General features: G+C 41.9%; 1 protein-coding gene across 1 annotated transcript in view; it reads left to right on the top strand.

Annotated features, from left to right (window-relative positions):
* nnt (nicotinamide nucleotide transhydrogenase) overlaps window positions 1–19,759 on the top strand; it is a 37,878-nt gene extending 18,119 nt beyond the window's left edge. Inside the window, exons 12-22 of the mRNA XM_080476350.1 lie at window positions 520–630; window positions 3,749–3,894; window positions 4,097–4,292; window positions 5,808–6,041; window positions 7,465–7,625; window positions 8,847–9,026; window positions 10,416–10,575; window positions 13,293–13,374; window positions 14,534–14,652; window positions 15,831–15,946; window positions 17,382–19,759. Of these exons, the coding sequence (XP_080332476.1) occupies window positions 520–630; window positions 3,749–3,894; window positions 4,097–4,292; window positions 5,808–6,041; window positions 7,465–7,625; window positions 8,847–9,026; window positions 10,416–10,575; window positions 13,293–13,374; window positions 14,534–14,652; window positions 15,831–15,946; window positions 17,382–17,531 (1,655 nt within the window). The 3' untranslated portion in view covers window positions 17,532–19,759. The remainder of the gene's footprint in view (window positions 1–519; window positions 631–3,748; window positions 3,895–4,096; window positions 4,293–5,807; window positions 6,042–7,464; window positions 7,626–8,846; window positions 9,027–10,415; window positions 10,576–13,292; window positions 13,375–14,533; window positions 14,653–15,830; window positions 15,947–17,381) is intronic.
* Window positions 19,760–26,229: the final 6,470 nt, after the last annotated feature.

The following is a 26,229-nucleotide window of genomic DNA, read 5'->3' on the forward strand; positions in this document are numbered from 1 at the left end:
CAGATCTAACACATCATTTTGGTTAGAGGAAAAAGGGAGGACATCAAACTAGAGTTTTCCTCATTTGAAAGTCTAATCTGGCACTGTTGACTTGAAGCACAAACATGCGTGCGTGCACACTCTCTACCTGTTAGTCCACCGAAATTGCATACAGTTGCAAGTCCTTGTGCGGGCCGGCTCCCACAGCACTGTGTATTGCATCTCACCGCCTGTAAATCATTACAGTACTGATGTTATCAAGGTTTCCTGAGCCTCTTTTGGTTTCAAATAAAGCACTCTCTCTCTTCCTCTCTCGGTTTCAGTCTTTGATTCATTGCCGTGTTTTCCTCATTTCTTTGGGGTTTTGTGATGCGGGAATCACAAAGTGAAATGTCGGTGGATGTGCGGATGAAACCAATGCAATTTGTTCATTGAGTGAATTTATGTCTGCTGGTTTGTATTCGTAACATTTTCCACAATCGTTTCCTATTTATTCATATGCAGATCAGTCATGAATTTGTAAATATTCGTTTTCTGCAGGTCTCACAGCCGTGGGTGGTCTGTCCCTGATGGGAGGCGCCTACACTCCAACGACTACTGCCCAGACACTGGCTGTACTCGCTGCCTTCATCTCTTCGGTCAACATTGCCGGTGAGTCATCCCAACATAGACACCTCACAGAGATCCCTGCCAGTCACAGCAACCACAAGCCAATAAAATATCAACCGGGGCTGAAGATGGAAGTGTTTTATATTGATTGTACAATAACATCATCTCAAACCAAGTTTCACAGCTGCCGTCTCCGACTACCTTGTCAGACCAGAGGCGGTGGCTCTGGTTGTCGGACCACACACATCAATTCCTGCTATGACTCCTAATAATTCCCATTATAATGACCAAGTGTTCCCGGAGTCATTAAAATACTCATCACTCCCTAATAGTTCGGGGGAAACGGAGTGTTCCTCCAGAGCCGGGCCATGAATTAGTTTTAATTTCTCATATTAGCTCACAGCTAGACAGCGGCTGAGACTTTGATGCGAGCTAATAAATCGATGGCTGGTCTAACGGATCTGTTCAGTGTGTCCGGTAAATTGTGCTGAAGCCTCTTTGAGGTTTTGCGTTTGGGGGACGCACCATGAGGTTTTAGGTTCAAGGCAAGGCTGTGAATCCTGCCACAAATAACGAACTCTTTAGGTTGAATGGAATCGGTCTTCAAACCACTTTTCAATGTTTTAGATTTCCCTTAACGAAAGCATGCCCAATTCCCACAGACTGCAGACATACCTACCCTTCCTTTTATGTCGTTTTTTTTTTAAGTTCTGTTTGGGTTCTGACAGACATGCACATTTCAAAGTATTTGACCGCATTACCCATAAACCCATGGGAACAGAAAAAAAATGTTCCATGAAAAGGGCTGAAGCACAATGAAGGACATTTTGCGGCAATAAAACAGACACAGATCCCCCTTTTTTCCCCCCACATCTCCAGTCATAAGATGTCAAACTCCATAGAAAACACCTGGGAGTTTTGGATATTTACAGCAATATACTTTTTATGTGTGACTGGGAAAGAGGGCAGTGAAACATTGAGGATGCAGGGAGTGGAGGTATATAAGAGACAGGAGTTAAGTACTTGGGGTCAACCGTCCAAAGCGGTGTGAAAGGGAGGTAAGGAAGACAGACGGGGTGGACTGAATGAACACAAGTATCAAAAATGATCTGCAAGAGAAGGGTTCCAGCTTGGTATAAGGGGAACATCTACAGTTGTGCTGTATTTTAAAGTAACAAGGCACCAATGAAAGGACAGGAGGCTGAACTGGAGTTGGCAGAGCTAAGGATGTTGAATTGTGTGCGTGAGCATAACATCGAGCACGTTAGAGAAGCATGTTTTGTCAAACAGGTATGCAACTGACAAGGTTGTAATGGTTTGGTCATTTATGTAGGAGAGCTGATAGCTGAGGAAGAAGGTGATCTGCTGTTAGAACAGGAAAGTGGAGAGGTAGGCAAACTTTAAGGTTCTTATGACCTGTCGATTTTTACCACCCAGCATTTAATAGAAGACTATTTGATATGCGGCATTTTATAGATTTTGAGTTGCTAATTAAAAACCAATGCTGAGCACCAGTTGTTGACCTCTCACCCGGCCCGAATGCCAACGACCAACTCTGCATTAATTGCAGTTAGTCAAGTATCCACTGATGACATCCAGCATGTCCTTCTGTAAACCACTGAGAGATGAATATTAAACACAGAATGACCCAACCTTTTTAGAACTATTTCCAAGAAAAATATACTGTAGCTTGGCAAGTCATATGCCAGATGATTACATAATATGTCTAAACGTTGTAAACCTAAAGTTCAATTAACATTATGAATTTCAATCCAACTTGTTAAGTTATTTGCCCCGCTATTGCAATGTGAGCCTGTCATTCTTTTCATCCCATTGATTCACACTGAAATAGAACTTATCTCAGAGCTGATTTTTAAATTTTTGTTATTCGTGGATCCCAGAGGTTTAACCCTAATGAACTCCCAGAGAGAGATTCTTAAGTCCTTAGGATTGTAATCGAGGTCACGATTAGAGAAGCAGACTTGAGAGAGTTTTCAATCTCACTGCTGACGGGTTACCACTGTAGCTCCCAGAGTGAGACCCTTGACACTGACTGCCCCCCATACAGCACCATGACAGCCCCACTTCTCCTACAACATATCAAAAATATCTATGAATAGAATAGATTAAATGCAGGGAAGTAATTTCCTCAACGGGATCAATAAAGTGTCCTTTCTTTCCTATAATGCTGGGAGGACCAGACAGACCCTAGTCGGTCCGTCAGAGGACACACACGGATCCGGAGGCAATTTAGAGTCACCAATTAACCTCGGACACATGTCTTTGGGTTGTGGTAGAAGCCAGAGTAAAGTGTTGTGGTTGGAAGTGAATGAATTGATCCAACTTTTTTTGACTTTTTCCAGCACCATTAAAACCTATAAAACAATATTTATATAAGTCTGCTTTATGCCCAAATAACTAATGGAATTTCCATCACTCTAAATCAAATGAAATCTAAATTGTCAACAGTTTAAACATTGTGGTGAATAACAAAAAAAATGGGTTAGCACTGTTGGCGTGTTTCTGTAAAGCTCCACTGTGACTGCAGGTATGACTATAAACAAAAAGAAATAACCAAAATATGTGTTTTTAATATTAAAATTCATGAAAATTCCTCCGAATTTGTTTATTCAGACCGGTTTGCAATAATAGAAGTGGGATTAGTGTGACATGTTTTAACAAGACGTTGTATGAAGTTACATGTACTGGACAGAAAAAGTTAACCTCCGATTCACCTCGGACGTATGGGTGCATGTGTGTGTACATGTGGCTACAATCATGCCTGGGGGGAAAAAAGAGACACACATTCACTCACTGTAACTTGATCTCCTGTAAAAGGGCAAGACACTGTCTGGTCTCAGTTCGAGACATTTGAGGATTTCTACTTGAAATATTTACACTGACATAAAGTAGACTCATTAAATTTCTAACACTGGTTATTGGGCTTGGCAGCAGTTGTAACTATTGGCTATAAAACACCTGTTGTCTAAGATTAGATATTTTTCAGGTGAAAAAGGTTCTTGCTCGTTTATCCTTTTTTTTCTTTCTTTTTTCTTGCACTTTATAAATCATATTTTGTCTTTGGCTTGAATCAGCATTTGAAACTGTTTTTATGCCACTGTAAGTACAAGTGTTTTGTTTATACTACATTCTCCTTCAGGTGGTTTCCTGGTGACTAAGAAGATGTTGGATATGTTCAAGCGTCCCACTGATCCCCCAGAGCATAACTACCTCTACCTGCTTCCCGGCGGCCTCTTTGTGGGAGGCTACGCTGCTGCCCTGCAGTCTGGATACAACATTGAACAGGTGTGAGGGGTCGTTTGTACCACGTCCACTGTGTTTTAGTTTCTTTCCTACTGAACCAGCTTTCCTTGTACCAATAAAATTAGTACAAACCGGCAAGTGACTGAGGAGCTGCTTTCCAAACTTCCAGATTTATTATTATTTTCCTAGCAGTTGTGCAGAGCTATCCAAGTAAAATCGTTTGGTTTTCTTTCTCTCTCTCCAGATGATGTACTTAGGCTCCGGTCTGTGCTGCGTCGGTGCCCTGGCCGGCCTTTCCAACCAGTCCACGGCTCGTCTGGGCAACGCTCTGGGTATGATGGGAGTTGTAGGAGGCATCGCCGCCACCTTGGGTGCCCTCAAACCAAGCCCGGAGCTCCTGGCACAGATGAGTGCAGCAATGGCTGTAGGCGGCACTGCTGGTGAGTGTGGGAGTGAGTGAGGGAGGGAGGGAGGGAGGGAGAATGAGAAAGTCGACTTGCAGACAAACCAGCACTTACAGATCTGTGTTGTGGCAGAACTCTGAAATAGATGATGAGGGATGCCTGACATATCAGACATGTTCAGTTTTGATACCATGAATCTGATCCACTAACGATTTTCTCGCACCAAAAAAGGCGACGATCTTGATATTGTGCACACAGGTATTGAAGCTGATCTGACACGAGGTTGCACTGAGGATTGCGTTTCACATATGCACCAAATAACACACTGTAAAAGTAATGCCTTTGCCTCCATGACATCAAGTAGCATCAGGCATTTGCACCAGAATGCAAAATGTACTGGCAGGCGCTTATGCTTATAGATTAATATACAACACGTAATGGGATATGTCACATAAAAAACGAACAATGACAGCGTTTTCATTAACATGTCAGCCGTTCAGAGATCTGTTGTTATGGTGGTGAGAGGTAGCTCATGACTATTTTTTGTGGAATTTTTTGCTACGGTAGATATTGTCTTTGTTGTACCCCTTTTGTACTTGCGTATTGCGTTGTATACGGGAACTTGGTAAACCAGATCTTATATGTTTAAAATGACACATCAGTATAATTAGAATGGCAGACTATTCATCAGTTTGCTTAGGAGAAATCAGAGGTGTTCAACAAAGGAATAAAATGAAGATGATTTGGTGTGTGAAAGAAGAAGGTACTGTTAGTTCCGTATTGTGTCCGAACAGAAGCAAATATTCCACATTTTTCTGAGCCTGTGAGAGTCATGGTAAATGGTCTTAACTAAGCACACATTAACACGGTTAGTCACACAATCGCACGCATGCACTCGCACTAATAGCATCACCTGCAATGCAACTTGTGTTTCAGTGTATTGCCTCATTATACCGCGAAGGGACGAGTGGGGAATCGACCCACCAACCTTGTGTTTAACAGAGCCACAGCTGCTCTTAGTAGTAGTATATCCACGTTTAAGTTTCTGCCATTGTGATAGACCTGGTCGGTATGGCTTATGGGGTTTTGCTTTGTTTGTGTGTACACATTTATTCCAGGCGCAATCAGATTAAGTGGCAGGTGTGTGAAAGGCGGCCTCTGTGAAGTTTACTTCAAACACAACATGACTAATTTCCCGCCAGGCACAGGAGGCCGATTGGAAGGGTCAGCATCAAGTGTTACTCACCTTCTCACTGTCTTTCAGGGTAGTTTGACCATTTAAATGCTAATTATTCCAGTAACCAAGCTGAAACCAGACTAAACTATCCCCACAGACAGCTACGACTCTCTTCCAGATACCCCCCACACACGCACACTGTAGACCAACTCACAAACAAAGAATTTCCCTGAGTGAGCCTCACCAGCAACACCTGGCTTCTCAGATGGACCCATTTCCCAGCAGTGTGTGTGTGCATGTACTTGCGTGTGTGGGTCTTTCAGGGTCGTTCCACTTTATTTATTTGTTATCTCTCTCTCTGTCTCTCCCTCCAGGCTTGGCTATTGCTAAGAAGATCCAGATCACTGACTTGCCCCAGCTTGTGGCTGCTTTCCACAGCTTGGTCGGCTTGGCTGCGGTGCTCACCTGCGTGGCAGAGTACATGATCGAGTACCCCCACTTTGCCACAGACCCCGCAGCAAACCTCACCAAGATCATCGCCTACCTTGGCACATACATCGGCGGAATCACATTCAGCGGCTCTCTGGTTGCCTACGGCAAACTCCAGGGTGAGAAATGAATTGAGGGTTTGCACTAATCCCATTTTGTTGTTTTGAAATGTATTTATTGTACAGTTGATGATCCGTGTAACCAAAGAACAAGGTCAAATATGAGCAGCGTGTGAACAATCCCTGCAGAAAAATCTGTGGATCAGTAAGATTGGCAGTGATCTGTTTTGGAAAAATTGTTCTAAATACAGGATGCATGTATTAGGGGGATTTTAACAGAAACGGCAACAAAAGACATATTCACACATCTGATTATCACATTGCATAATCATGTTAAACTCATTATGGTTATTACTATGGAATGTACACTTCACAAGCAATTGTTCCCGCTGCAAAGAAGACACATGTTGCACCCAGCTGCCGCGATGTGTTGTCTCATGTGATCGTCAAGGAGGATTTGATTAATGTCTACTGGTGTTTCCATTCTTGGATCCTACAAAGTCCTGCAGACTGTTAAGAAATTATTCATTTTTACCCAAAATGTGTCCTTTTATTTACTTGTTACCTTGTTTTGTCTGGAGCTATTCTGAGCTAAAGCTGAGATTTCATTAGCATAGCTTTCGAGACTGATAAGATGGAAAATGGCGAGTGTGAACATTTAATTCTATTTTGCATGCATGTTATGTCATTTGATAAGGCAAGAAAAAATTATTGAGACACAAGGCAATGAATGGTGCTTTACAAAGCATACAAAAAATGATATGACATATATTTTTTTAAAACACACACCTAAAGCAGATAAGATAAGAAATGCTTAAACAAAATAGAAAATTAGGTGAAGTTAGATCTATTATTTATGGCCTGAGATAATAATGCATGTCAAGAATCCTCAGGTGTTCAGGAAGTTTGTTCTACAGGTTAGAAGTACCTAAAACCTCTGGAACACTGACTAAACCTTTTCCTTAGGGCCTGCGAGGGCACGATGTTTCACATTGTGCCAGTAAACCTGAGCTGTATTTAGGCCCAAGATTATTGGGTGCTCGTCTTATTCAACCTTTTGCCATCAGATACAACCTTCTGATTTCTAGCCGACATTGCACCAAATCTTCTTCGATTGCAATTGTGTTGCTATTGAGTGTGAAACATGAGCTGTAATATTAGCAAGGAGTATTTACTGTATTGTGTTCTTAATTGCTCAGTCACACTGTGTTTGTCTACATGGCATCATATAACTTACTGGCTACTGCAAAAGGGAAAAATAAATCGGTTCATTTGCTCACGCCAGTCCCGGCGGCTGCTCTTTAATTTGTTGGCTCCCAAATGTGGCATAACAATAAATTATGCATGAACATTATTGACACGTCTTGAGTGGAGCTGCTGAAAGAGAAGAACTTCACTGTCATTTTTCACCTATCAAATGTCAGCAGTGTGTGATAGCAGTATTCTTTTTAAAAATGATTTCTTTACTTTCCTCCACTTTCAGGCGTTTTGAACAGCTCTCCCCTGATGCTTCCTGGTCGCCATGCCATCAACGCCAGTCTCATGGCAGCTTGTGTCGGCGGGATGATTCCCTACATGTTGGATCCAAGTTACACCACTGGCATCACCTGCCTCGGATCGGTGTCTGCCCTCTCCGCTGTCATGGTACATTGTTTGTGTCTGTGTGTGCGCTTCTTCAGTGTCTCGCCCAAGGACACTTCGAGACAACAGGCATACTGAGATTGGTGATAAAACCACACACCTTGGGATTGGAATAAAATATCTGCAGTGATGTATTGTCCCATGCTGGAAGACTGAACATGTAAAAATGCTTCTAATAACTTAAGTCGTTGCCAGAGAAGAAGAAGTAGGTTGAAAAAGTTAGAGGGGAAAGAAGTTGAGCACTGACAGAAATGGAGTAAGTGTGAAAAGACACAGCAGAAAGGATTTTCCCATAAATGTCAATTCGTGAGCTTTTTGCAGAGGAAACGGTTACTGCCCAGAAATCCAAAGCAGAGCAAATACTACGCTGCTCCCGTTGCATATTAAAACTGTTTCATCCACTATTGTTGAGTCACGTAAAGCTTTTCTCTTTAAGGACAAATTTGTTTGTGGTATTCTCAATGTTTGCACTTATATTTCTCAAGGAATACATAGCAACTATTATCAATCACTTTACCATTGATTTTATATCAAACTTCAGATGTATATTGTTTTGACAGTATGTAATCATAGCTGGAATCGGCAGAAAAGCTCTTCGGTGAAACAAATGTCAATCAAGACATTTCATCAAACTAATCAATGGCTGGACCATACTTTTAATTTGTAATAAAAACCAGAAGTGGAGGGATTAAAGCTTAAGCTGCTCAGTCAGTTAGATATTTCAGGAGTCTTGAGGATTTCACAGCTTCTGGATTAGCATTAAATCACCTTGGCAGATCGCAGGGTGCTGCAACAAGAGAAGAAATATTAAACTGTGATGCGTTGTAACTTCAGAATTTGTGCATGTTTTTATGCTGATTGCTGGAAAAATCACAACTGGGCCCTTTCTTGGAGAAAAAATATCGGTGCATCCCCCATTTCTGTGTTTTGTTTTTTTTATATATATATTTGGCTTCTAATAAGTCATTTTGGTGCAGTGCGATGCATCATCATGATGGATGGGCTGAGAACTTGTGAATTTGATTGTGAAAAATATGTTTAGAACTACAGCTGTTTTCTCTCTATTGAAAGATTAGTTTAAAAAAAAAAATGCAATGAAAATTAAAAGGATACTATGGATACTCTTAAAAAAATAAAGGCTCTCTTATCAGTTTATGCAATCAAATGAATATGATTTCACCAGAAAATGAACAATACCTCTTGTTTCCTCCTGCTCTTCCTCAGGGTGTGACCCTGACGGCAGCTATTGGCGGCGCGGACATGCCGGTGGTCATCACGGTGCTCAACAGTTACTCAGGCTGGGCGCTGTGTGCCGAGGGCTTCCTGCTCAATAACAACCTGCTGACCATCGTTGGAGCTCTCATCGGCTCGTCTGGAGCTATTCTGTCATACATTATGTGTGTGGTGAGTGAACAGACACCGATACGTTGCCCCTTTGAGTCTCTGTCGCATTGCAAAGTTTCAAAGTGAAGTTACAACCTTTAAATTGGTTTTGTAGGTCAGTACACACTCTTTAAGTTCGCTGTTCCTCTCGTCTCCACCAGGAGGGACTCTAACTTTATCATTGTTAACAGGATTATGGTGTCTCAAATCACATGTGCTTGGAATTCCCAAATTATTACTATGTTCAATTATTTTCTATTCACAGTCAACAAAATCTGATCACTGGTTCATATTTTAAATTAGATTTAAAGGAGGAACAAAATGAGAGAATGACGACACTGAGGAACTTTGAATTTCAGGCCTGCAAATCCTTAAACACAATTAGGAGGGCTCATATGGTGCCTTTCTGAGTACATTGAGATTAAAAAAACAAAGGAAAACATGTATTTTGATAGAAATATAAAAAAAACTTTTTTGTTGTATTGAAAAATTTAAAGAACAGTTTTTCTAAGTACTAAGTTCAACAAAATGAATTGAAAGGGGAAAAGCCATAACACACTACATGCCAGATTGAGGAACAGAACTGTATTCAAACTACATCTAATGAAAACATTTTTTATGTAATGTTTCTGGAGAAACAATGAAATTGCAGATTCTCTTCAGTCAGTGATTCTTAATATTATTTTAATGTATTCACAAATTTCATCGCTGATAAAAAAATTTGTTAAGTTCAGAAAATCGAGTGTCTAGAAACGGTTATCTTAATGGGGTGACACAATGTTCTCCTTTAATCTATCTCACATGCTTAGTATGCCCCAGTGAAAAGTTAGGGTTCTTCATCATAAAACTATAGTTCTCCATAATCTGGACTGCACGTCTGAAAACCCAGCTGGTGTGTCTATCTGTTCGACAACTGATAGCCAGTAGTCGAGGTAGCTGCTGCAGCAAGCAGCACTGTGCAGTAATTATATAACTTTTGTTTGGCTGTGTAGCAGAAAAGAGCTGTACTGTATCCTCCAGGAAGTTACAGTGATTGATATTGACTTAAACCGGTTTGTCAAATTCAACCAGCCCGTCTTGTTACGCAAACAGTCTGTCAAACACTCGGCAGTCATGAACTCATGTCTAAGCATCATAATGTGCAATTAATTGTCACTGCAGTTTGCGGATCTGCAATTTTGAAAGGAAAATATTTAATTGAAAGGAAACAGGAAGCTGTAGCATTCCGCTTGTTAACATTTACTTCATTCGTCATGTTGAATTTAACCAACCACTTATGTTACTCTGTTATGGTTGGTCTGCCAAAGATCTTTATTTAGGCTTTTATTTAGAAACAAGATTCCTCCAGACCCTCTCCTGTTGATGTCCGAATAAAAAAGTAACAACAAAGCATGTTTGCCTGGTTCGCAGGCGATGAACCGTTCGCTGGCTAACGTCATCCTGGGAGGCTACGGCACGTCTTCCACGGGCACAGGAAAGCCCATGGAGATCACCGGGACACACACAGAGGTCAACGTGGATCAGACTGTCGACATGATTAAAGAGGCCCACAACATAATCATCACTCCAGGTTAACACACACACACACACACACACACACACACACACACACACACACACACACACACACACACTGAAGCCTTGTACATGAGTGAAAAAACATGGCACTTTGACTTTGCCAGTGACTTTTTTTTTTTTTTCATCATTACCAAAGTGCAAGCTTTGTTTATTTAACCTTTTCCTGACCCCTGTTACATCACCATATTGCCAGGCTAATTGACAAGTCATGGTTGAACACACACGCACACAAACTCTTAGGTCTCTGTGTGGTCGTCAGTCCCTCGTAAATGGACGCACACTCCACAGTGCCGTGTGCGTGTGCTGCTGGGTTTTGTGTTGACAACCCAACATAAGACCCTCCAGATTTGGTATTTCAGGGTTAAAGCGTGGTGTCCAACCTTTGTTCCACCTCTGCGATTCTTGCTCACTTCACATGTTTTCAATATTTGACTAGATACGTGTCTGAACCTCCCTTTTGGACCCCCAACTATTGTTCTTGGCTTGGCTGCTCTAAAATCATTATTGTGTGGCCCAGTGACATTTTAGCCCTCTCTTCAGACTGTTGTAAACCCGTCGTGCTTCCAAAGACTTGTTTTACTCACGTGGGTACATGTAAACACAGACTAAAAGGCATCCAGCCTGCAAATTGGCGATTATAGTAGCAGTGCTGACTGCCTATACACAAAAACTGAGTCTTCAGAGGAAACCACCGCAATTTACAAGAATTGCAAAATTAAAGTGGTCACATGGTCAAGTGAAAAAGAGGCGATACACAAAGAGGCATCCAATCTCTGAAAATAATAGCGGACAAAGACAACAAGTCTTGACAGCTAAAACAAAAAACAGGCACAAAAGATGGATTTGAAGGAAGTTGGCAAAATGAAGCTTATGGAAAAGAAAAAAAATCAGCTTTTTGTTTTTTAACTCTTTTCTCCAAATGAGGTTTGTGACCAAACGAAGCAAGCAGCTGATAAGATATCAGACATTTCTTTGAAATATTACAAAACACTGTAAATGACTTTTTTGAGCTGCTTGCAATGGAACAGAAGATTTGTTTTGATCTTGTACAGTAGTTCTACTAAATCATTCATCAAAATACAATCTGACGGCTCGTATTTGTTACATTGGTCTATAACACACAACAGCTCAATTCTGAACTCTTTCCACTGCTTTCATAGCCTATAGTAAACTGCTGTTGTTGCTCTGCACTGGCTCTCAGTCATTTCCCTTGTTTCCATTTTGACTATTCGACCTAATTGGAGCCGTCACACTCACTTTGCCTGATTGACATCTGTGGAAACGGTAAAGCCCCCGCCTGGTAAACAGAACTGTTTTCCAGACTTGATCTGGCCCATCTCTGCGTGGTCTGGGTTCGTTTGTTTTCCCTATAGGAGGAACTTCAGAGAGATGCACTAGGAATAAAAGAATTGTTACTGAGGGGAGGAGGGAGAAAAAAAAAGAAGCAAAAACCATTAAATTGTTAAGTCGCAGTTTCAGAGAGAAGCTTCTCTCGCGCCGATTTTGAAATCTCGTCGTTTTGATTGGTGTTTTGTAACTTGACAGTTTTTGACTGGTTGTTGTGACAAGGCTAGTAAACACCACTGGACCGTTTGACATGTGTTTGTGTGTGTGAGAGAGATGATCTGATAAAAATCAAGTGCTGCAAACCACCATTATTAAGCAGGAACAAAGTTCAAGGTACACACACACACACACACACACACACACACACACACACACACACACACACACACACACACGCCATTTATTAAAATATAAAACCTTGTTGCTGGAAAGTTTCAAACTGACTGCAGTCACAGCTTTATTATTTATAGCTCAAAAGTGTAATGAAATACATTTCTTATGGAGTTTTTATGAACAGCTTAATGCTAGTAAGCACTATATTCCTAAAGAATAACGGGTTTTTATCAACAATGAAATATAGACCAATTTCCCAACACATAGAAGTCGACTCTCTTTCACTGGTTTTATATGTGATCCAAATAATTGTGACATGTTTTCGAGTTAGAAGATACTTCATCAAAACTAAGGTGAATTCGAAGCTCAATGTATTGCAGCACTCTTTTATTTGTTTGTCATTAACGAACAATCGGTTTGGAAGGAAGATGTAGAAATGAGGGCGTTAGTAGTAACATGGTCATTTACGTGATAAAGCATTAAGTTGTCAGATATTCGAGCAGTGAAACCTTTTAGTGTCTTTGTTCTCCAGGTTGTGGAGACAGGAGTTTAGATTTGTTTTTCCCCTCGTATTGATTGATTTGGCTTTTTTGGAAATGCTTCAAAACCTTTCAAAATATATCTGTCTGCTGCAATGATACATAGTTTATAGAGTTTTTCTTCACGCCCTATAAACTGTCTGCGCAGATCGTGCAGCTGATCTCACAAGAGACAAAACGAAAAGGTTATTCCAGACGCAGACACCATTAAGTATGATGAACGACGGTGACATTTGACCGCTAAACATTTACTCAATATGTGTATTTATTCGCTGCCTCACTTCTTCCACTCATTAAGTGCTTAAACCTTAACCGCGCTCTTGGTTTAGACTTCATTGAAGCTAACAGATGAGGGGTTTTTTTTTTTTAGTTCTCATGGTTTAAGATGCGTCTCTGTGCTCTAGGCACCCAACAACAAGTTGATTTACACTAAGTTTGTGTTCTCTGAATTGGGTTTGGATATAATTTTCTTCTTCTTCCTCAACTTTAGGTTATGGCCTCTGTGCTGCGAAGGCCCAGTACCCCATCGCTGAGCTGGTGAAGATTCTGGCTGAAGCCGGCAAGAAAGTCAGGTGAACCTAACATATATTAAGTTTGTGGTTTTTTTACCTTTTATCCAAAAGGTGAACCAGTTTGGTGAAGAGCTGCAAAAAGCCACAAGTAACGTGTTAACGAACCAGGGCAAGAGTTAAAGATGGTAATGCTGGGCAGTAGTGTTTGCTTAATACGTATAAAATGTATTACATGAAAAGGGTTGATCAGATAGATGCGGAAAGACCTGTGCATCGTGTGCGAAGAAAGAATGAGAGAAAGGAAATGCGAAAGCAGGGAGGGGAAGGACAAGGTAGAGCGGAAGCCTGTGTAATTGTCCTGCCTCTGTCGTTTGATCCTGGCCGTTGCAGCTGCTGCTGCTTAGAGCATTTGTACTTGATTAGAGGAAAGTGGGTGGTCAGAGGAGAAGAAAGGGGGAGAACCTCCTTCGTCCTAATCTTTCTCCTTCTCTCTATTCTGTATTTTAATTCGCTCATTAGAACTGTCGCTTGTCGCTGCTCTGACCAGTCTGTGTCAAATAGCTTTTCCGCTGGTTCTAATTTAACAAACTATACAGTCCTGGGAGTCCATCAAACTTTAGACAAACTCTTAAAGTGTGGAGCAATGGAAATAATTACCACTCCTATACTATTGAAATTTGTAACGTTCTATTCTTTTAACCTCTGGAGGACTGAAGCCTCTGTAGTCTGAATTTACATGACTGTGTGGAGCAGCATGAGGGCAGAAACTGACTTTGCTAATATATGCAAGAATCAACCTTTCATCTGCCTAAACTCTCCAAACAAATGACAAAACAGAATCCCTAAATATAGCTGGCATCATGGCAAAGTGGTTTGAAGCACAGAGAAGAAAGAAAAGAAAAAAGCAGCCCTCCGAATTCAGTGGCTGGTGTTAATTTTCTACCTGATGACATGACATGGTTAATTGAGTTTGAGAGCTATTTATACACACACATGCACACACTCTCAACAAATAATCCATGGCGAAGGAGTGCAGTGGGCCTGTGTAACTATAATCAAAAGTCTCTCAACTTCAATTTGTGTGTCTGGTCCTTCGCCTGGCTCCATTTATGTATCAATGCCACTTTTCTGCTCTCCCTCATTGATGTCTTTCTCTCCAATTTAGAAAAGACTAAAGTTATTTTAAAGTGTTCATTAGAAACTTTTATTTTTCACTCAGGTTCGGTATTCACCCGGTGGCGGGCCGCATGCCCGGTCAGCTCAACGTGCTGTTGGCTGAAGCTGGTGTCCCGTATGATATTGTCCTGGAGATGGAGGAGATTAATGAGGACTTCGCAGGTAAGAGACGGTCAAAACTCTGCAATTTCCCACTTCCCATCTCAAGCCTGAACCAACCAGGAAGGTAGTGCAGTTTGCCTTGCACACACCGGGGCCCAAAACATTTCAATACAAGTGCAGTGGCGGCGGGTTTTAGACCAAAGGAGCTGTGCTTTTCCGCTTCAGCTCCCACGCTGTTTAAATAGCAAATCTTCCTGCTCCCACCTGTGAGCCCACGGACATGTTGGTGATCAGCCACACTGGCAGATCTGGGAGGAAGCATAAAGTGTTTGCTCTCTTGACTAATTATAGCAAAGTATTAAGTCAACAGCGTTGTGCGTTCTCGTCATTTTAAGGACACATGACGCGCACCTACTTGGGACGAGTGGCTCGCGACGTGCACAAATTGTGCTTGTTAAACTCGAAAGGTTTTGCCAAAACATTATCTGGGGCAGAAATGTTTGTGGCTCCCCAGCGAGGACTCATTCCTCCGAGTTCACCTTTAAATATCTGCGGCGTGAGACAACAGCAGGATCTCTACAGTGGGGCAGCGCGAACGAACACACACTGCGCTCAAACCAGAGAGGGCCCTTCGGTTTATGTTCCTTCACCCCGAAAATAGGCTTTAAATTATGTAAGTGATTTTGTGGGCAGATTACCAGCTGCTGAAATGACAGAAATGAACTTGATGCTCTGCAGATTATTTGAAATGGGTTCATCATGTTGCGTTTTACCTAAAGTTTCAACTTTAAAGATTTGCCGCGCCATCGGCCTGTCGACGAACTTCCCCCTGAAACTCTCCAGATGCAGTAATAAACACGATAACGTCTTCTAAGTATTTACCCCTAAAATGGAAACCATTTGATAGAGCAAACACATAATTATTTTTCTGTCTCCCCAATCGAAACATATTGAAATTTGAAGGCACAAACATGACGCAAACTTGCATTCATTCAAATCTGATTACCTTTGAAGACGAAGTTCCTAAAGAGGAATCATTGGAAAAGGGACCTCTAGCATGAAGTAGGCAACAAGTTAATGCTGGAGAAAATAAACTTGAGGTTAGATGGACACTTTATCTGTCATAAGCAGTTACATTCTGTCAGCATCAGCAGAAACGTGCAAGAGCAGCGACTCTGTATTAAATACAGTGATCTGAAACGCATCTTATGTTGGAATCCATGTTTGTGTCCGATCAGAGACTGACCTTGTCCTGGTGATTGGCGCCAACGACACGGTGAACTCGGCCGCCCAAGAAGACCCCAACTCCATCATCGCCGGAATGCCCGTGCTGGAGGTCTGGAAGTCAAAGCAGGTGAGACATCTGGCGTGTGCATGTGTGATAATAAGATTTGTCCCGAAGCTCAAAAGAACGGGGAGGAATGCACGATTTTACAACAAGTGGACCGTCCGCACCTGCAGAGGGGCCTCCATTAAGAGATGCACTCAAAGCCACAGACACCGCACGCACGCTCGCTCGCTCACACGCGTACTCGCACTCGCTCAGACAGGAATTGTTGCAGTTCCAGGTGCGGTCCCATCCTGAACGCATTAGTGGTGACTGTGTCCGTGTGGAATGACAACACGGAGCGCGTCCCACTGGCACTGCCCAAAGTTTCATACAGCGCTTCCACTAGTTGCTGCACACTTTCCCCGGGGGAAATCAAAGAGGACGCTCTCCTAAACCACACACGCTCGTCACTCGGGGACCCACAAAGGGGCCCCCAACGCACATGCATTGTGGAATTCATTTGACTTATTTTTAAACATATTTCCAGTGTGTGTCTGAGACAAACTGTTTATGATCTGTATGCTATGCTTTTGGCGTTCTCAGATAATATATAATATGCTCTAATGGTATATGAGACTACGTTACTCCTCTTCGGAGCTCGACTCACATTCTGCAGGCCCACCCAACTCTCACCACACACGCTTTGTCTCGTGCCAAGTAACAATTTTTGATTGAATGCCAGACTTTCTAAAGTTTTGTACATATTATTGTTACCAGCTTTTTGGGTCCTTAGGCGATAAAACCCAGAACTCATCTCTTGCTCTTTAGATGCTTTTAATTATATGTTGGGAAGTCTTAAGATATATAGTGTGCAAATGTTGTGACTGTTAGACTTTGACATTAAAGATGATTCTCTAGGGTAGTTTGAGGCTGCAGTATTACATTTGAGCTTTAAATAATTAATTTGAATGAATGATTTTACCCTCCATTTTCTTCTTTTTATCACGAATTCAATAGAAGAAAAAACTCATGTTGGGAAAATGCTCTCCGATGTCCCCCCCCCCCCCCAGGGAAGCCCACCCCATACCTTGAAAACCACTGATCGAAACCAGATAGTCATTAATAAGTAGGAACGTCAATCTTATACGATGTTTCGGAATCTGGTTTTTCTCAATGGAAGAGTAATGGACAAAGCTTTTATATATCATGCACGTAAACATAATTGAATAGTACTGGTTACTACTGTACCATAATATTTGAAATGGATAGAATTTCTTTTAAAAAACTTGTTCCATGAACTTGGTCCCGCTAGTTAGTACCCTGGTTATCATTCCTCTCCCAACCGGGATTTGAATCAAGACTTTATCACCACCACAGGGGACACTAAACAGATTCAAACCATTGGTTTTATTCCTACATCAGTTAAACTGCTTGTAGGGGAAAAGGAATGTCTTGCAGCGACTCTGTTTTGTAGGGTTTTCCGTCTCTCGCTGGTCTCACCGGATCTTTTCTCATCCAGGTGGTTGTGATGAAGCGTTCGCTGGGCGTGGGATACGCTGCTGTCGACAACCCCATCTTCTACAAGCCGAACACGGCCATGTTGCTGGGCGACGCCAAGAAGACCTGCGACGCCCTGCAGGCCAAAGTCCGCGAGTCCCAGAGCCTGTAACGTGGCCCCGGCCTCGAACTAGCGCCTCCACCGAGAGCACGCGAGAGAAGGAGCGGGCGACAAGACTGAATTTCCTAAAGTACTCCGTCTGTCAGGTCATCTTTGTCCAGTTGTAAGAGGGCCAACTGAGCAATGATGAAGCTGAAAGGTGTTTTTGGTGAACCCTTTTTTTGTCTATCTATGAATAAAAGGTTTGTAACAAAAAGAGCAGGACAGTGCAGATTACTTCTTTCTCCACTGATGTAACGTATGCAAGCACAGGATGTTTTTTCTCTTCTTCTTTTTCTTTTTTTTTTTACACTGGTTTGTTTATAGATACAAAAGAAAGGGTGCACCAAATATACAACGGTGTAATCTGGGGAGCAATTGACCGAGTGTCACCTTCATTTTAGACACAATAATGTAAAGCAACAATCAGAAGTGTTGATAAATTGACGTGTTAGAGATTTCACTGTTAAAATGTTTTAGCAAATAGGTAATAGCGCTAAGGAATCATCACAATCAGAATCTTTACTGTCTTTGTACTCAAAGAACAACGGAATTGTATGCATAGATGAACTGGAGTAGAAAGTGATGTTGGTGAAACGAACCTCTGAACGCGTTCAGCACTAATATTTTCCACACTGTAAAGACTTTCCCGCCTCCTTTCCCTCCAGAGATTGAGTTTAGTTGTAGTCGAACATTTTTTTTCCCCTCGTTTGTAAAGAAAAAGAAAAAAAAGGCAAACTAGTGCAAAGTTTTTTGTAAGGTTCTTTCAGTTCAGGTTTTCTACTGTATTGAGAGGTTTTTGTATTTGGTCGAATATTATTGAGAAGCATAGGAAGCACCTGATTAGTCACGTAGTTTGCCTTTTTTTTTTTTTTCCTCTCTTTTTACTTGCATCTGTCTCGTCACACCCACCGATGCCCCAAGTGCAGAAATCACACTTTGGTTGAAAAAAACACCTTTAAATAAGTTTCTTCTGTCAAGCTCGCAGTGCAATAACAGAGCCGACCTTAGTGTGTGAGGCTGCAGCTGGTCCACCGATAAACTGTCGCAGCTCCGATGGCTGAACGGATTTTATGGTGTTTTTGGAACCAGGTGTGCTCCTTCGTCCTGTGTGGTTCTGATGTTACAGTACATGCGATGCTGTTGGCCTTAATGGTGAAGAAGGGTTCGGGTTTTTGAAGGGAATGTGGCTCATCCACTCCGACGTGCGTCCTCATTATTGCTCTACGGGGAATGAAGGATCATGTAAAGTAGGGCCAGATGTTAACCTCACTGGTGTGTAAAGCTGGATGTTTGATTTAAGTTGTTGCCACATTTCAGAACCGACGTCATTATCAAGTTTGAACTAAAATTCTCTTTTTTTTTTTTTTTCCTTTCTGTTTTGGTTGACTTTAACATTTGCCATCTGCAGTACTTTGTGCCAACCCCACCCTTATCCATAGCATTTTAATGTTTTTCTTTTACGATGACGATACAGTAGATAAAGTAGTACGACTGTATATTGGTGCGTAGTTTGAGGAACAGTAGTTCATGAGATGACATGTCAGCAGTCGCTTTTGTTCTGTACGAGTACTATATGACATTCATTGTTAACTTGTTTATCCTATGACCTGATGAGTTGACCATGACAACTATCCTACCTCTCCATACCATGACCAATAACTTTACCCAAACAATCTCCTTGTACTGTACTGACGATCACATCCAAACACACACCTAAACAAATCTTTTTTTTTTTTAAGCTCCTGTTTTTCCAAAATCAGGACCAATGGCCTTCTGTTTTTGTGTTCACACTGCTTTTTTTCACCACCAGACCTCTGATTGCTTCCTAGTTTACCCTTGTGCTTTCCGAGTGTAGAGCTGCAGCTCTGCTCCCGAGGATGGTCTTTCCCGCTAATATGTCAATTTGCACAAAGAAAAACAGTCTGTAGGGAGTCGGGACTATCAAATTCTGCCTAATATTTGTACCTTGTCACCATTTTTGAGGTGTTGTTGGAAAAAAAAGGAGACGAAAAGTTGTGATGATTTTAACGATTTGCCCTGAGCTTTGTATCTTCTGAAGGAGAGTATTTTTGTAAACCGGCACCGTGTTTGTGCAGAGCAGCAGTGGGGGTTTTGAAGTTGTACAATGTTTCCGTGCGCCATGTGAGGGAGATGAAATGTACTGTGAATCTGTTTTTTCCCCTCGTTTGTTTATCATGGAACATTTTCATCCCTTAATAAACCTGTATTTACACTAGAGGTTTCCTGAAGGTGTCTTTTCTTTTGTCCCCAGTTTCCACCACAGAAAACACAATCTGCAGGGTTACATTTGTATCTACTGGTTTTCTACTTTAGAGAAACAACATTCAACCAACCTCATGCTGCAAATCAAATGCACATCCAGTCAGTGAGTGCACCCAGGAGCTAAGCATTTGATATTTGAAGGTATGACACATATAACGGAATTTGAAGAATCCAAATTGGTGAATCCTAATAAATGTGCTGTGTTTTTTCGGGCGGTCCGTAGTCATTTTGTATAGTTGTCGACCAATAACTCGTCTAAAAGTTTTCTTTAGGTAATGGTTGATGAGTGCTTTATGCTCATTTATGACGTGGACTACGATAAAAGTGTCAGCTATCCTGGCCTGTTGTCACTTTGTGTCCCATTGTGAGAAATTTTAGATTCTTCAGTCTTTATTTCCCAGTTTGTGTTTATTTTTCTGGTCAAACGGTCAAACTAATATCTTCGCCTTATTCTAGCTCAACATTCTCACTTCATATTCTTGTGTTATATTTGCGATGATTTGCATTATATTCTCAGACCGGGTGGGATCACAGTGTCTCCGGGTTAATGATGTCCAATTAGCCTATTAGCAGGAGCAGAAAGAAAGCTTTAATGTGGTTGTGCCTTGCTCCAGTGATTACACCCCATTTTCTTTCCAACACAGCCTACATGCTGCCTTGTTTTCATTCTCGGGATGACAGCGCTACCAAACTGTTGCTGCGGGGCGACATCTATTCAACTTCCTACCAAGCTGTTTCAAACAGCCATGGAATCCAGTACTGCTGCGAGGGGAACTGTTTTCTGACGGCTCTGCTGAGCAGATGATCAGCCTGGTTCAACTGGAATATAACACTAATCGGTTAAAACAGAGGAATATACTGTCTTCCTCTCGCTCATGGGGAGGCAGACATTTAATTGTTCAACCAAGTAGTTATTTTGTGTCTCTTTGGGGCTCCTTGAAGCTTTGGCCTTGATGTGCCGACTTGGTAATCCTCGTCTGAGTAGGAAAACCACCTCAAAGTGTCCGCCCCGTTACAGATTTGGGATTGCATGAGTCTGTGATGAGGGTCACGACAATGACTGAAATGTAAACATGAGTTTGTGTGACATTTTCACCTACAAGCGGCACTTGATTGCTATTCATCAGCAGAGAGTGAGCTGGAGGTACTTAGAAGGGGAGTGGTGCCCACAGAGATGGAGCAGATTAGACCTCAGATAGATTTATGAACCTGGGGATTGCATGTGTGTGTGATGAGGGTGGCTTCATCTTGTAACAAGTAGCATGCAGACAGGCTGTTATCTGCCTTTTAGGCTCGAAGAGATCTGAGGAAAACTGTCACTCCCACAGGGGAGGTGAGATGCTGAGATAGTGTCTAAAAAAAAAAAAAAAAACTGGTTGTGAAATTATTCCCCCGGACTTTGTTTGTACTGCTTTGTCATCCTTGTTTTTGAAGCAACATCTATCTGAAATCCTTATCTTAATGACCTCGGGTCTTGATTAATGTCATGTGCACATGTGTGCGAGTGAGAGAGAGAGGAAGCACGATGATACAAGAGCTGATAAGTGCCGAGGTGACAGCCTCCTCAGCTCCAGTTCATCCATTGTCACACTGCCAGTATTTACTCAGCGCGCTGAAGAAGAGCCAGCCTGTTCCAGACACAATAAGCCTTCATCCTTCTTCCCTGCAGGGATAGTCTGTCTTCCCTCCAAAAAAGAAAGAGCAACACAGTTTGTTTTCTCTGGCCTCGCATGCAATTTGATGTGGAGGCTATTTAATTATTCATGACAAGACTGTGTTTTGATGAGTGAAAATCTTTGAACCTTAGTGATGAGTATGTGGCGTCTATGTGTGATAAGGTCAGTGAGCAAACATGGAACAGCTTTTTCTTAACTTCTGAAACTACTGAGATGTCATGATTGGTCCCGTCTCTATCTATCTATCTATCTATCTATCTATCTATCTATCTATCTATCTATCTACCAAAATCTGTTATTTTCCAGTCCATCCACCCCACCCAGCTCCAGATTTTTTTCATCTCCCCCCCACCCTCTCCTTGTGGGCCTCACTCATGGTGTTTATAGATTGGAGGAGGCATGATTTTTCCTGTTGCCACTGCTTTCTTTCATTATGAAGGTCCTCCTGCGCCTGGACGACTTCCACCATCGTGACTGATGTGGTCTGTTTCTGGGACCTGTCCTCCCCCGCTGTCATCCTTCGTCTTCTGCCTATCATTGTGCTCAGGCCGGTGCGGCCTTAGCTTTTTAGGCTTCCTCCGCCACTTGGTCAAACTTCCCCTGTTTTTTTTGAGAGCTACAGGAATGAATCAGTTTTGCTCGTGTTTTTAGGTTTCTCTCGGCCCTTTTAACTGCTCAAATGTTTTAGTCACACAAAGGTGAATATATGTGAGGATATCTTACATTCAACACCTTCTTTATTGACTTATTGACAAATTCAATATAGGTTAATATGATTTGTGAATAATTGCTGTCTTTAATACATTGTCATCTCCGGTAAATTGTGTCTTCTAGCCAGTTCTTTTTTCTATTTATATTTCCTGAACATCTTAAGGAAAGTCAAATGATGAACTGCACTTTTAGTGTGAAGAACGTTCACTCCTCTTTCAGCTGTTGTTAATTGTTAATCAAGATCTTGAGGACTCTGCTCCACCTCACCAAGCTAAGTCACTATATTACTTATGTTTGCTGCAGATACTGCTCAGAAGGTGAAATGTTTGACAAGTATTTTGTGATGATTTGATTATCTTTTGTCTTGTGGGCTCACTGGGCTTGATTTGGGCCTTTCGTTTAGTGGTAGTGTAACATAACAATGATATTCTAGCCTCACTGGACAATTAGCTCAGTAAGAATGGAACTCTTTTTTACCTCATTGACTCTTTGAGCATTTGTATCTGCTGCCATCTGTTGTATTGTTGTTGCTGAAGCCTTTTTTGTTTTTTAGGTTTCTTTGCTTGCCACTAATATTATTGCATTGTAGAGGCATCTTGTTGATCCTCTGTGTTCGGCTCACTTTTTAGCCTTGTTTCACATGAATTATCTCCCCGTAAATCTCGTGAAACCATCGGGGAAACAGCGTTTTAGTGGTATGGAAATGAGCCATGTCATTGTTGTGAGCTTGAGGAGTTGGACTTTAAATCAATGTTATTGAAACAGGCCTCAGACTTGGTGGTGTATTTGATTGTGTGATGAGCAGCAACTTCAGACTGTGTGTGTGTGTGTGTGTGTGTGTGTGTGTGTGTGTGTGTGTGTGTGTGTGTGTGTGTGTGTGTGTGTGTGTGTGTGTGTGTGTGTGTGTGTGTGTGTGTGTGTGTGTGTGTGTGTGTGTGTGTGTGTGTGTGTGTGTGTGTGAGATTCCCTTGTGTACATGAAGTAATCGGTGTTGAAAGCCATGCAGATGAAACTATGTGATTGAAGAGATTTGTAGCTGGGTCCTCCACCACAGATGAAGCTGATATGTGTGTCAAAAGCCAACCAGAAGATGTTGCTGTACTGTGACAAAACTACTCCAATGAGTCTCCTACCAAAATACCCCCTCTTCAAATCCTTGAATAATTGTTTTTCTGCATTATGAACTCCTGAACCTGTGAGGGAGCTGTGTCTTATTAGACCCGCTCTCATAACACACGAACACCAAATTGATTATCCTAATAACTGCAGTTACAATTTTGCATCAAGTCATATTGCAAAAGAAATAAAAGAAGTCTCAGGTCATCATAATCAGGTAAAAACCTGAAAATCCTTCCAACTCTTTCAGTAGTACACCATCATCCCTCATAACCCACTTTGTTGTTTGTGCAGTGTTCACTAGTAGGTGGGATGAAACCACCAACTTGTAAGAGACAGGATTCCTCCGTTTCCATTCCTCATATGAATGCAGACTTTGTAGTCAACAGGATAAAATATTGTACAGGAAGTGCTCTGGTTTCTGTTTGTTGTGGTGTAGCATGGTGATAAACAGTCGATATACTTAATTCATTTGGAACCATCAATTAATGACGGATGATGATTAGGAGCTTCCTTCATTATTTGTTTTTAAATTCAAGTCAAAGTATAGTCACGATAAAAGCCAATAAGCTTCAAGATGGATGGAGCTGTAAACGGCAACACATGTCCATAATAAGCTACAGAGCTTCCAGAAGGTTAGATTTCCATTTGGCTCAAGGGTGCCGAGTCTGATGCAAGAAGATTCAACAACAGTAAAATAAAACTGATGGAATAAAAATACAAAAAAAAAAACCACAGGAAATAAGTGCATGAGAATGAGTTGATGTGATCAAATCCACTTGACAATATATGTGTCATATCTACTGTCTGCAAATTGTGAAGCAAATATACACAAAGCACTAAATCATGTGATGAATAACCTCACGCTCTCTACCATCTGGATCTTCCCCCGCAGAGGAGCAGTCTGTACTCTTTAGAAATAAACACAAAGGACAAAATGCGACCCGGAACATTTGCTAATATGAGCTCCTCTGAAAGTAATAGCTCACGACCGAGGAGTTTCATTGGAACAGCCTCACTAAACTGTCACCGCGGTACCGGTGTTGTTGTATCTGCAGGTAGTGTGATAGAGTATCGTCCGTCACTCGCAGGATGAACTCTTTTATCCTTGATCTCGAGTATGTTCCCGTCTCCTAATGTCTAATCTGATCATAACAACAGCTTGTTTGGAAAGACTGTGCTATATAGCAGCATTTTAAAAGCCCCCTGGATACACCCGCCCGTGGATACACACGCAAACATATACAGTGTGTGCCCCAGACTGTCCTGAAGTCGTTTTCACTGCGACAGCCAGAGATAGATGTGGACACACAAACCTGGCCAGTGACCAAAACAACTGGCCTCTCTACTCCTCACTTTGATTGCTGCTCAGGCCCAGCTAACATAAACACTGGGGGAGTGTGGCCTTTTAAGCTGCTTTTATTGTCCAGCTGTTTCTCAACCTCTGGATGTAAATTGTTGAGAGCATGTGATGGAAGGATGAGAGAAAAGTAGGGTAAGGTGGTGGGGGAGAAAAGAGGTGAGGGCGGTTAATGCAGTGGTGAGAGGCAAGGAGTCGGTGTCCTCTCTGGAGTAAGGTGGAATCATTTAGAGTGGTTTGTGTGTGTGTGTGTGTGTGTGTGTGTGTGTGTGTGTGTGTGTGTGTGTGTGTGTGTGTGTGTGCGCGTGTGCGTGTGCGTGTGCGTGTGCGTGCGTGCGTGCGTGCGCGCGCCTCTATATGTTGGGTGCCGTCACAGCAGAGCATCGCAAACTTCAGAGCAACAAAATGTTTATTGAAACATCTTCTCAGACCGCTTAGCTTCGGTTTGTTATTGTCTTGTGGCTCGTCGAGAGTTGTAGGGGGCAAAAAAGAAATTCAAAAAGAAACAAATCGTATTTACACTGACTGGTTAGGAAGCCTGACTTATGAAAATGGAGATTGGGAGATCACCAAAAGCTTTGAAGCTGCTGCAGCCTCGCTGTGTCGATCAGACACAAACACTGGCATGAAAACTGGGACGAATATATGAATTTTTTATTTTATTTTTTTTCTACTGTTGGGTTGGTAGACGAGATCTTGTGAAAGTACACATTTCATCTTGTTTTCTTGGATTATCTGAAATTATTGACAGCTTTTGATGCCATCTTCTCTGTTAATGGTTAAAAAAAAAACATGATTGTGAGTTTAACTGGTGACTCTAGGTATGAATATATATAATATGTGTGTTGACCATCTCCCTCTGTGTTTGACCTGTCCATTGGTCTATCCTGGTCTTGCTGGTATTCGACGGGGAATAGCATAAATCCTTTCCTCTACCAGACCATGCTCTATAAATAAGAACGCCCCATTCTTGGTCACCAATAAAATAATAATGATGTGTCAATACAATAACTCCCACTGTCCATCCATTTCACTTCTATCATGATTTGTGTTTTCTAGTTTAACTTTCATTTTGCCATATCGTGTCTATCTGCCGACATCCCCCCCCCCCCCCTGCTTTATAAGTACAGATGCATGCTGGTGGCCTGCCTCACAGAAAAAAGAGCCGGATTCTCTTCTTGGCTTGGGCCTTTCTGTGTGGAATTCAAACCTTGTCCCTGAGCTTATCTTATTGGTCATCAGATTTCTTCCCACGGCCCAAATGCATCACTGTAAAGTGGTGGCCATAAATGTGAATTTGTTGGTGTTTATCTCTCTGAGTCAGCCAGCTGATGGACCGCTGATCTGTCCGGACCGTAACCTACACGACGCTCTCTGTGAGCTCCAGTAGACTTCAGCCACTGTGACCCTCACTTGTATAAAAGATGGATGGATGGAGGTTGAACTGTCACGAAGTGCTGCAACTCTTCAACACCCCTTAAATTTCTTTCTAGATTTCTCAGACATTTCAAATAGATGTAGATGTCCTGCCTCTAAAAGTGGGTAATCCTTACAAGAAATA

The sequence above is a fragment of the Lipophrys pholis genome (assembly GCF_963383615.2).
Source record: "Lipophrys pholis genome assembly, chromosome: 12".
NCBI classification, from domain to species: domain Eukaryota; kingdom Metazoa; phylum Chordata; class Actinopteri; order Blenniiformes; family Blenniidae; genus Lipophrys; species Lipophrys pholis.